This window comes from Mandrillus leucophaeus, unplaced genomic scaffold (genome assembly GCF_000951045.1).
Source record: "Mandrillus leucophaeus isolate KB7577 unplaced genomic scaffold, Mleu.le_1.0 Scaffold872, whole genome shotgun sequence".
NCBI lineage: Eukaryota > Metazoa > Chordata > Mammalia > Primates > Cercopithecidae > Mandrillus > Mandrillus leucophaeus.
This window is the reverse complement of record NW_012109497.1, coordinates 306950-319742: the sequence shown is the minus strand read 5'-3', so window position 1 is coordinate 319742 and position 12793 is coordinate 306950. Positions and strand designations below refer to the sequence as shown.

At 37.5% G+C, this 12793-nt stretch overlaps 1 protein-coding gene and 1 long non-coding RNA gene across 2 annotated transcripts in view; one reads left to right on the top strand and one right to left on the bottom strand.

Moving 5' to 3' along the window:
- Window positions 1-1014, top strand: part of LOC105531216 — a 5576-nt gene extending 4562 nt beyond the window's left edge. The window contains exon 2 of the long non-coding RNA XR_001004758.1: window positions 846-1014. This is a non-coding gene — a long non-coding RNA (uncharacterized LOC105531216). The remainder of the gene's footprint in view (window positions 1-845) is intronic.
- Window positions 1015-12320: 11306 nt separating this feature from the next.
- The window catches only part of APBB1IP (amyloid beta (A4) precursor protein-binding, family B, member 1 interacting protein), an 87293-nt gene continuing 86820 nt past the window's right edge, over window positions 12321-12793 (bottom strand). Inside the window, exon 14 of the mRNA XM_011969109.1 lies at window positions 12321-12785. Coding sequence (XP_011824499.1) covers window positions 12636-12785 — 150 coding nt within the window. The 3' untranslated portion in view covers window positions 12321-12635. The remainder of the gene's footprint in view (window positions 12786-12793) is intronic.

Here is a 12793-nt window from a genome sequence, read left to right as displayed (position 1 = left end):
CTTTATCTCTCACCCTTAATTTCATGGTATTATCATCCACCCTCTATATTCTAACTAAGCATTTCCTTCATAATCCCCAAGAAATAGCAAAACCACTGAAAATAAACATTTCAATCTTAGGTTTACTGTTGAAAGAAGTGTGCTGTTTGTGCCTCAGTTTATTATTATAGAGCCAAATTCCCAGTGAGGAAGCAGCATGAGCTGGAATTCATGCCCTTCATTTGGAAAGATTGCAAATCATTGACATGCTTTTTTTTTTTTTTTTGCTAAATATTTTAGAAAATTATAATTCTCTTTATGCTGTAAAGGGATCTTAAAATGACGGGGATATATTTGTACTCTCCATGACAGTGTACACATTCCTTCTCTTAGTTTAGTACAAAAATAGTACTTAAGGAAATTCTGCGGAATAATAGAAATTCTAAGTAACTACTAGAGTTGAGATTTTTCATAAAACAAAATGTACGAACTTTTATTGTTGTTTGTTCGATTTGAGACAATGTAGCTCTGTTGCCCAGGCTGGAGTGTAGTGTCGTGATCTCGGCTTACTGCTTCCTCCACATTCAGTTTCAAGACATTCTCCTCCATCAAACTCCCAAGTAGCTGGGAGTACAGGCAGACGCCGCCACATCCGGCTTATTTTTGTGTTTTTAGTAGAGACAAGGTTTCGCAATGTTGGCCAGGCTCGTCTCCAACTCCTGACCTCCAGTATCTGCCTGCCTTTGCTTCCCAAAGTATGAACATTTTTAAACATTTAAAGTTGACCTTGCCATTCAGTAATGTTAAAATTCATCAGGGTCCTGAGTAATTATAATCTGTATTTATCTGCCCACATTGTTTACCAGGTGCATCTTCTCCAGCAAGTTCTTCAGCATCCTTTCCAGAAGCATTCAACAGCCAAGGAAGCAGGCTACACCTCATCTACTCCTTCCTGGGCTAAAGATCTCAAACTTAGTTGCTTAATTCGGGAAAAATAAATTACAAATGAATTAAAGAATTCTTCTATCATTACACACAACATAGAATAATCTGTTTAAGAAATTATTTTTGATCATCTACATTTTCATGTCTATCCCACATTTGGTAATAATGATTATATGCAAATATTTTTAGCCATCTAAATTGGAACATATTCTTTGAAACAACTTCATGATGATTTTTGTTCTAATCCGTAAGTTTAATGGAATAATAAGGTGTTTTTGATAAACCACATGAGTTATTCTCAATGATTACAAGATCTTATGACATTGTAATCAAAATGGATCATTAGAGCCTGGCGTGGTGGCCCACGCCTGTAATCCCAGCACTTTGGGAGGATGAGGCAGGCGGACCACCTGAGGTCAGGAGTTCAAGACCAGCCTGGCCAACATGGTGAAATCCCATCTCTACTAAAAATGAATAAATAAATAAACAAATAAAATTAGCTGGGTATGGTGGCGGGCGCCTGTAATCTCAGCTACTCAGGAGGCTGAGGCAGGAGAATTGCTTGAACCCGGGAGACAGAGGTTGCAGTGAGCCATGATAGCGCCATTGCACTCCAGCCTGGGCAACAGGATTGAAACTCTGTCTTAAAAATTGGATTATTAAATATTGATCTAATATTTACTGTAAACTCAGCACTTTGGGGTACATCTGTGCATATTTAGTTTTATTATGCTCCTAGAGTTTTTTTTTTTTTTTCTGTTATAGAATTTTCAAAAATTTACTAAGGTAGAGAAAATTGTAATAGTTTAATGAACCAATTTACCATTTAATCCGCTTACTAACAATTAATACATTGCCAATTTTGCTTCATCTACACCTCCACACACTTTCCCCATATTCCTCATTATTGCCTTAATTGAGGCATTCGTACACTGAGTACATCGTATTTTTCTAATGATTTCATTAATAGAGCAGCTTTCTTGATGCAGCCCTTTTCACATGTTACTGGTATTTACCGTCTTTCATCAAATATGTCTTTAGAGTCGACTCAAGGCAAGATGTGGTAGAGAAATGTAAGAATCAACTAGCGGAGCCATTTAACTAGTAGGTGAGACACATATCCTCATTTTTTTGGAAATTCAGGCATTTTATTATTTCCTCTGCAAATATTTCCATATGCATCTCTAAATGTTAATGACTTAAAACACAAACAGTCCTTGACATCATATGACCTAGAGCAAATTAGCAGTAACCCTTAATGTATCAAATGAAGTATTCAGTTTTCAAGGTTTTCCTATTGTCTTGTAAATTATTATCATCATCCTTATCTTATAGTTATTTTATCTATTTATTTTTGAGACGGAGTCTCACTCTGTTGTCCAGGCCGGAGTGCAGTGGCACGATTTCGGCTTACTGCAATTTCTGCCTTCTGGGTTCAAGCAGTTCTTTGCCTCAGCCTCCCAAGTAGCTGGGATCACAGGCGCCTGCCACCACGCCTGGCTAATTTTTGTATTTTTAGTAGAGAGAGGGTTTCACCATCTTGGCCAGGCTGGTCTTGAACTCCTGACCTCGTGATCCACCCGCCTCAACCTCCCAAAGTGCTGGGATTACAGGCATGAGCCACCATGCCCAGCCTCTTATAGTTATTTTAATTGGGATCCGAATAAGGAGTATACATTCAAATTAGATGATAATATGTCTTTAATTTCCTTTGATATCCTTGAGTATATCACCTACATGTGTACCTACATCTTTATTCACTTGCATTCTATTGGCTCCTTTAGTTTTGATTGAAGAAACCAGATTATTTATCCTGTGGTGTTTCAACACTCTGCATTTTTCTGATTGCATTCTGTGGTATTATTTATTGAACCTAGGATATAGTTTGGATGTCCCCTCCAAATCTCGTTGATATGGTTTGGCTCTATGTCCCCACCCAGATCTCATCTTGAATTATGACCCCCATGTGTGGACGCAGGGACTTGGTGGGAGGTGATTGGATCATGGGGGCAGTTCCCCCATGCTGTTCTTGTGATAGTGAGGGAGTTCTCATGACATGTGGTAGTTTAATAAGTGTCTGGCATTTCCTCTTTGCTCTGTCTCTCCTGCTGCCATGTAAGATGTGCCTTGCTTCTCCTTCACCCTCTGTGATGGTTGTAAGTTTCCGGAGGCCTCTGCAGCCATGCATAACTGTGAGTCAATTAAAACTTTCTTTATAAATTACCCAGTCTCAGGTAGTTTCTTTATAGCAGTGTGAAAATGTACTAATATACTCATGTAGAGATATAATCCCCAGTGTTGGAGGTGGGGCCTTGTGGGAGGTGTTTGGGTCATGGGGACAGATTCCTCATAACCTGGTGCTGTCCCACTGACAGTGAGTGAGTTCTCAGGAGATCTGTTGTTTAAAAGTGTGTGGCACCTCGCCCACTTGCTCTCTGGTCCCAGTTTCTCCATGTGAGAAGCCTGCTCCCACTCTGCCTTCTGCCAAGAATGGAAGCCTCCTGAGGCCTCCCCAAAAGCTGAGCAGATGCCAGCACCATGCTTCCTGTAAAACCTGCAGACCTGTGAGTCCAGTAAACCTTTTTTCTGTATAAATGACCCAGCCTCAGGTATTTCTTTACAGCAACAGAAAAACACCTAACACAACACGTGTCTGTACCCCCTGTGTTTCTGTAAATACAGAGCTTCAGTCAGATTCAGAATTGATTTATTTGTCAAAAATAATCGAAATACCAAGCAAACATCTGCCTCAGTGAATGGCCACTATTTCTTCTACAACTATATTTATGTGCCATTTGAATTTCACTTTGTGTTATCCCTTTTCTTTTTTCTTTTCTTTTCTTTTTTTTTTTTCAGTTTCATATTTGTTGACCACTTCCCTCTTTTGATTATTCATTTTTGTAAAATGTCACATGGATTTCTCACTGGGAGACAAGGAGGCAAGACAATGACATGCTTTGCTCTCTGTATAAACTCAGTAACAAATATGCAGTGATTGGCAACCTCATACTTTGAAAGAAATGATGGGTCACTGATCATGATTGCATCCGTTATTTATGTTGTGATTTGTGGACTGAAGAGGTCACACAAAGTTTATACTTTATGTAATTACTCACAGTTGAAATAGCATGGCAACTGAATTTGGAACCATGTTGGGGAACTCACGTTATTTAATTAAATCGTGGTTATTGGAACTAGGTGGAGCAGTGATGACCTGTACGTCTTTTTTTCCTGATGCTTTCTTTTATACCTGCAATAAACATTTACAATTTTTCCTTATAGACTTTGAAATTGTCTATCAATTCTGAAAATATTTTAGTTCTTGTTGCTCTTCTGAATCACCTTTTGTACTACATTTTATAAATGAGCTTCACTGACATATAGTATACAGGACAGTTTTTAGTTTCTATAATTAATAGCTTTTAATAGATTGCTTGACTTTGTTTTTAAATTTTAAGTAGATACATCATCTAAGGATTTAAAAATCTGTCTTTTCCATTTAGATATTTGTTATCTTATTGGTTTTGCTGTTGTGTGCATTGGCTAGAAACTCCAGGATAATGTTGAATAATATTAGTTATAATACTGACTTTAACGGTGTATTAGTCATGTCTCTTATTTTCTGAATTTGATGCTTTGACATCTGGGCCTTGTTGACCCTGGAGGGACTGCGCCTCTCAGGATAAGCTAATTGCTGGATGTAATAAACCACTTGCCTGCACGTATGCCTTTCCTATATATCCAACCAACCCAGAGTTTATACCCCCTTCTTTCTCGTCTCTTCATCACTCTTTATTCTTCTTTATCTCTGTTTATCTCTTTTGTAGTCTTTATTCTTCCTTATCACTCTTACATTTCTGGCCACTATTCTGCTTCCCTAATTTCCTCAGGGCCAGATAGTAGCCTCTTCTTTCCAGAAGCCAATGAAATTATTCAAACTAGCCAATGCCAAGCCTGATTGCCTTGACTTGCTTGTTCCTTCCCATGGCACTGCAATAAAGACTCTTTCCCATGATTTCTCCTGTTCCCACTGCCTCCTGACTGACCTTGATGTTTCCCTGTCCTGTCCCTTGTGGTGTGCTGTGCCTCCAGCTTCTAAGGAACTGTGAGTAGTAAAATAAACTACTTCCTTCATGACAGTCATTTCTGTGTTTGTGGGTCTTACCATTACTGAGTCAAACAAATCCTGGGTACTATGAATGTAAATGACATTCCTGTTTGTGCTTTATTATTAAATATGTCCTTTGCTGTGGTTTTAGACAACTTTTATCAGTATAAAAACATCTTCCTCAGATGCTAGCTTCTTATGAAATTTTAATTTTCTTAACAAGGTGTGGTGTTGAATTTCAATAAAAACCTTTTTGCCATTTATTGAAATAATTGTTTTTTCTCCCATGAGTTTTTCCAATAAAAAATAATACTGATTGAACAATAGGTTAAAATTAAAGTTTCATCAAAGACCACCAGAATATAATAGCTCTGAAAGTCCAAATCACCATATGTAAGTTTTCATAGCAAATATCTGAGAACCTGCTCCACAACTGTTAATTCCCCTCATTTACTTTAACAATATGAAGGGATGTGGAGTGGAGAAGACTGCAGGGAACTGTTGCCTCGCACTCTCCCCTATCTTGCCTTTGATAGTCCTATGTAGGGAGAGGACAATAATGCAAACTCTTAACCCTGGGTTTAGAGGAGGAATCCTTAGGGGTTCACCAGGACAACTGAACAAAAAACTCCTGGAACTAATAAGCAGTTACAGCAAGGATGCAGCATACAGGGTTAATATAGAGAAGTCAATTGCAATTGCTCTTTTTAATACCAGCGATGAGCAATTGGAAGTTGAAGTTAAAAATATACCATCTATGTTCACATTCCTCCCTGCAAATGGAATACTTAGGTATAAATCTAACAAAATATACAAAAGATCTAGTAGGAAACCTACAAATTTTTGATTAAAGAAATCAAAGAAGTACTAAAAAAATAGAGAGATATGCCATGTTCACAGATAGGAAGGCCTAGCATTTGTGAAATGTCAGTTCTTCCCAACTTGCTCTATAGATTCCATGCAATTCCCATTGAAATCTCAACCATTTATCTTGTGGATATTGACAAATTGAATCCAAGGTTTATATGGAGAGGCAAAAAAAAAAAAAAAAAAAAAAAAAAAAAAAAAGAAAGAAAGAAAAAAAGAAACAAGAATAGCCAACACAATATTAGAAAAGAAGAAAATCAGGGGATGAATGCTACCCGATTTCAACATTTACAAGAAATTTACAGCAATCAAGACAGTGTGGTATTGGCAAAGAAGAGACAAATAAATCAGTGGAACTCCAAAATAAGCTTATACAAAGGGGCAAAGGTAATAAAGAAAAGATAGTCATTTCAACAGATAGTGCTGGTACAAGTGGATATCCATGTGGAAACACAAAAACAAAGAACCTAGACATAGATCTTGCATCATTCAAAAAATTTAACTTAAAATGGATCAGAGAGCTAAGTAAGCTATAAAACTTCTAGAAGATAATATAGAAGAAAATCTAGATGACCTTGGGTATGGCAGTGACTTTTTAGATACACCACCACCAATGACATCATCCATGAAATAAATAATTGATAAGCTAGACTTCATTCAAATTAAAAACCCTTGTGAAGTGCAAAATCAAGAGAATGAAAGGACAAGTCACAGATGGGCAAAAGCATTTGCAAAAGCCATATCTGATAATAAAATACTGTTATCCAAAATATACAAACCATTAAAACTCAATGGTAAGAAAATGAACAGTCCAATTAACAAACTGACAAAAGGTCTGAAAGACACCTCACCAAAAAAGATACAGATGGCTAATAACATATGAAAAAAATGCTCAACATCATATGTCATTAGGGAATTGCAAATGAAAAATGATACCACTACATACTTATTACAGTGACTAAAATTCAAAACACTGGCAATACCAAATGCTGACAAGGATGTGGAACAATAAGAACACTCATTTCTTGTTGGAGGGAGAACAAAATGGAGTGGCATCTTCATAAGACAGTTTGGCAGTTTCTTGTAAAACTAAACACACTTTTTCCATATGATCCTGCAATTGCACTCCTGTTTGCTGAAGTGAGCTGAAAACTGATATTTACACAAATGTCTGCACACACATTTCTAGCTGCTTTATCCATAACTGCCATTTGATGGCAACCAAGATGTTCTTCAATAGGTGAATGAATAAATGAACTGTGGTTCACTCAGACAGCAGAATATTATTCAGTGATAAGAAGAAATGGGCTGGGCATGGTGGCTCACACTTGTAATCTCAGCAATTTGGGAGACCGGAACAGGTAGATGGCTTGCGCCTAGAGTCCAGGACCTGCCCGGGCAACATGATGAAACCCCATCTCTACTAAAAACACATAAATTAGCTGGGCATGGTGGTGCACCTGTAATCCCAGCTACTGGAGAAGATGAGGCCAGAGAATCACTTGAATCCAAGAGGTGAAGGTTGTCATGAGGTGACATTGTGCCACTGTATTTCAGTCCTGGGCAACAGATCGAGACTCTGTCTCAAAAAAAGAAAAAAAGGAAAGAAACAAACAAAAAAGGAATGGGCTATCAAGCTGTGAAAAGATAAAGATGTATGTACTATGCTTTGAATACGGATTGGCCCTTCCAAAATTCATGTTTAGTCTTGATTCTCAATGTGGCTGTGCTGGGAGGTGGTTTAAGAGATGATTAGATCATTAAAATGGATTAATCTCTTTCAGGGTTAGTTCTCATGGGAATGGATTAGTTACCACGAGAGTGGGCTGTCATAATCAAGGTTGCCTCTCGTGGTCGGTCCCTTTTTTGCATGCACCCACTTCTCATTCTGCTCATCTGCCATGTTATATGATGCAGTCAGTGGGCCTTCCCCAGGCACTAGCACCATCTCTTTGGACTTCCCAGCCTCAGAACCATGATTTAAAATAATTCTCTTTCTTTATGAATACACAATCTCAAGTATTCTGTTATAGTAATAGAAAATAGACTAAAATATGGAGGAACCATAAATGCATATTGCCAAGGAAAATAAATCAATTTGAAACGGCTACATACGTATGATTCCAACTATATGATATTTTGCAAAAGGTATAATTACGGAGACAATGAAAAAGATCAGTGATTGCCAGGGTTTAAAGGGGAGGGAGAGATTAATAGACAGAACACAGGATTTTTAGGACACTGAAACTAGTCTATTTGATCCTATAATGGTGGATACATGTCATTGTACATTTCTGAAAACCCACAGATTGTGCAACCTCAAGAGTAAACCCTAAGTAAACTATGGACTTTGGATGCTAACAATGTGTCAATGTAGGTTCATCAATTGTTACAGTGCTATTTTTATAGAATTGTGGTAGTGGAGGAGACTGAATGTGTAAGGCAGGCGGCAAATGGGAACTCCCTGTACTGTTTGCTCAGTTTTCCTGTGAATCTAATACTGGTCTAAAACATAAAGTCTATATCAAAAAAAAAAAAAAACAAAAACAAAACCAAAAATGGTTGGCTTTAACATAGATTAGACTATGCTGAAGAAAGAACTGGTGAATGGGAATTAAGATCTGATGAATATATCCAGAATAGATAAAGAAATAGAAAATACACAAAATTTAGAGATAAGGAAGCTAGTGTTAGAAGATTTAACACATTTCATTAGAGTTTCAGAAGAAGTGAAAAAGGAGAAGCAATGTTTGAAAACAAAATAAATTACAATTTTCCGGAATAGTGAAAGGCAGATATTTGTAGATTCAGAAAACTCAATGAATTATCAGGCAACTTAAGTAAAAGAAATTCAGAGTTAGACCCACTATATGCACCAAAGACAAAGAAAAGGTCTTAAAATCATGCAGAGGGGAAACAAAGCGATGACCTAATAGAAATAATAATTTGATAGCTGACTTCTCAACAGCAACAGTGAAAGGGAGAAGACAGTGGGGACAATCCCCTCAAAAAACGAAGAGTTTTTACTGTCAATTTAAATTTTACGTCCACTGAGATCATCTTTGAAGAATGAGGGTGAAATAAAGATATTGTAGGAAAAAGATACTCAGCTATACCTCAAATACTAGACAATAATGTGTGTGTGTGTGTGTGTGTGTGTTTGAAATCAAAGTGATCCAAAGTCCATGCGTTTCCCAGGTTAAAGTTGTTTACCTTGAGACTTTACTGAGTATGGATATTATCATTACAGGTAGCTATTAAAAGAATACATACAGTATATAAGTTTTCAACAAGAAGCTTCAAAAAGAGAGTAAGAGAAAAATTCTAATCACATGAAGTAGACAAGAAAGGAAGAAAAAAAAAAACCCCAGAAAAATCCGGGGTAATACTAAGTACAAAATAAGATGTTAAAAACAAAATATACAGTCATATTCAGAGTAAAAATAACAGGCTGGGCATTTTGGTTCATGTCTGTAATTCCAGCGCTTTGGGAGGTTAAGACAAAAGAATTGCTTGCGGCCAGCGGTTAGAGACTAGCCTAGGCGACATAGTGAGACCCCCATATGTACTTTAAAAAAAATTTGCCGGGCATGGTGGTATGAGCCTGTAGTCCTAGCTACTTGGAAGGCTGAGGCAAGAGGATGGCTTGAGCCCAGAAGGTCGCGGCTGCAGTGAGCCATGATCGCACCACTGTCCTCCAGCCTGGGTGACAGAATGAGACCCTGTCTCTAAAAATTTAAAAAAAAAAAAAAAAAAGAAAATTTAAAAAATTTAAAAAGAATAAACTTGCAGTTAAAAGATAATAATTACTAACTAGATATAAAGACAACAAAATCTGCTTATATGTCATTTACAAGTGGCAAATGTAGAACATAAAAGCATAGAGAGTTTGAAAGTGAATGAACAGATTTGTCAGGGAAATACCTGAAAAAAGGCAGTACAGCTGCGTGAGCACAAGATAAAAAGCAGAAAGCATTGCATGGTGATCGATAGTTCAATTCACCAGGAAGTCACATACAGAATTTTTGTTTACACTTAATAATAAAGTGTCAGAATATATAAGGCACAATTCGCCAGAACAATGAAAAGATATTGACAAATCTGCTCTGAGAAGATTTTAAAACGTTCTTCTTAGTAATTGATGGATGCAACAGACCAGATAACAGGCTGCAGGCAGAAGATTTGTGCAACATACTTAACAAGCTTGTGCTAAGGAACATGTATAGTACGTTGTACCCAAGCACACATAAACCATCTGTAAAAATGGACCACACATCAAGCCATAAGTCTCAAGTACACTTCAAAGGCTCAATTCTCATGGACTCGGGTCATTTCAGTATCATACCAGCCAAGATTCCTATGATCAAACAAAATATGAGGCTTAAATGTTCATTCTCCTCCTTGAGGACCTACTGTAAAATCTTAGTTCATAGTCTATCATGTGGCAGGTTAAATCATGTCTTCTGTAAACTACCAAATGCTGTGGTTTGTGTTGCAATTGGCCTATTACATGGGTCTTTGCCCATTAGTAGCATTATACAAGAAATTATGGAGTTTTTATAAGCTGTGATACAGGATTACTGTCCTATATTATTGATTATATATTATTATTCATAACATATATTATCCACATACTCCTTCTCTAGTTCCCAATTTCACTCCAGTTTTTCCACTCCCTGCACCACATGCAAATATCTCACTAAACTTTTCATAAAGAAACAAATTTTGCTGCATTTTCAGGATCTAAATAATCCTACTCAGGTATGGGTAATACTTGTAAAGACCTTTCAGCCAGACACCAAAGATTGCATTACACTTGAATGAAAATCACAGAATAGGATCCTCACAAAAACTATTTTCCTGGACTTGGCTGGCTCTGTCTGTCAGCAGTTTCTTAATGTAAGTGACTCCATTTTGATTCTGACAATTTTCACACGTCTCTTTGCTGACATCTTTCCTGTATTGTACCAGAGATCTGCATAATGACCATGATTTAGTTAGGTATCAGAAAAATGGTGTTTTTACCGCATCTGATATCAAAAGGAACATAATAAAATGAGAACTGGAGTTACTGTTGATGAGATTAAATTGAATGTAAAGCAAATTTACCTTCTATCCTATTTCAAGCATATGCCCCAGAAAAAATTAAGAACACCCTGCCAGTTTTAATTACTAAATATTTTGCTTTTAAAACTATTTTTTTTTCTTTTTAAAGGTTCATTTAGACTTCAGGGGCGTCCAATCTTGTAGCATCCCTGGGGCACACTGGAAGAAGAATTGTCTTAAGCTACATATAAAATGCACTAACACTAGTGATGATAGGTGATGAACAACAACACACACAAAAAAAATTGAGAAAAATATCGTAATGTTTTTGGGACAGTGTCTGGCTCCGTCTCCTAGCAGAGTGCAGTAGCATGATCTCAGCTCACTGCGGTGTCCGCCTCCTGGATTCAAGGGACTCTCCCGTCTCAGCCTCTGGAGTTGCTGGGATTACATGCATGCGCCACTACACCTGGTTAATTTTTGTATTTTCAGTATAGACAAGGTTTTGCCATGTTGGCCAAGCTGACCTCAAACTCCTGACTTCAATTCATCCATCTGAGTCCGCCTCCCAAAAATGCTAGGATTACAGGTGTGAGCCACCGTGCCCTGCCAAGAGCTCCTAATATTTTAATTTGTGTTGGGTAGCATTCGAACGGGTCCTGGGCCACCTGCAGCCCGTGAGTTGAGACAGCATGATTTAGAGCTTACTTTTCTCCAAATATTAAAACATAGCATTATCTTCCTTTATTTAAAAAAATGCATTATTATTTTCCACTCTAAGAAGATTTTGAGGATTTTTACAGTTAAAAAAAAACACAAAAATACAAAAACAAAAATAGAGCCATATAAATAAAATTAAGAAAATGTAAAAGGCCTATCAGAAGCCAATTTGAAAGAGAAGAGATATAGGTACCAAGAACCTAGGATAAACTGGGCGTTAAACTTATCTCTGAGGGAAAACATTTCAGGTTGAAGAATATACATAAGATTGCCTTTTCCTGCCCCTACATTTTTATTTACAGGATACTTACAGCATTGTAATAATAAGAGAATTCAAAAACTATCTAAATAACTGTATTTTTCAATTACTGTTATTCAAGCATTATAAAAGCAAAACCAAAACAGCCTGTGTCCAGGACTCCAATCAATCAAGCAACCGAATTCCAGGGAAAGGAAACAGGCTCTGCTTGTCACGTTTTCTCGCTCTCCTCTCTCGATTTTCCTGCAAATTCTGAAGGTTATAGAGGTAGAGATGAAAAATCTATCTGAGGTCACCAAGACTTAAGAAGGGATGGAATGTTGAAAGCTACTTTTAATTATAGTGTTGATTTCAAGATAGAAGGACCCAATAATCTTTCTAGAAATACCATCTTCAGGAAAAACGTTTAACTTTTATTCACATGATGCTTCTTAACATAATAAAATAAATGAACCTAACACAGCACTTTAGGTAACCTGGAAGGGAAGGTACATTCTGTTTAGGTGAAAATACATAGGAGCAATATGTACATTTGGGCAGATATTCTGAACTCTATTGGGTTAATGTTTATGGCTGCACTTGAGCACAACAGTGAGAAGTTTCCCATCACATTTTATCTGAAATGAACAAAATGTCAGGGTAATCTACTAGCAAAACCTGCGCTCCGGGTCAGCGGTGCTTCTCCCTCTGGCACACTCACCATGCCCCTCCCTAGGACACGTTACCTCTCTTCTTTTGCAAAGCTTTCATGAGGTCTGACATGAAATCTTGCTCCCCTCCTCCTGCCCCGCTGGGGGTCCCTGGGTTCTCGTGCCTCTTGGGGGGCATAGGAGGCCTCTTGGCCACCGCGGGAGACGGCCTGGCGGAGT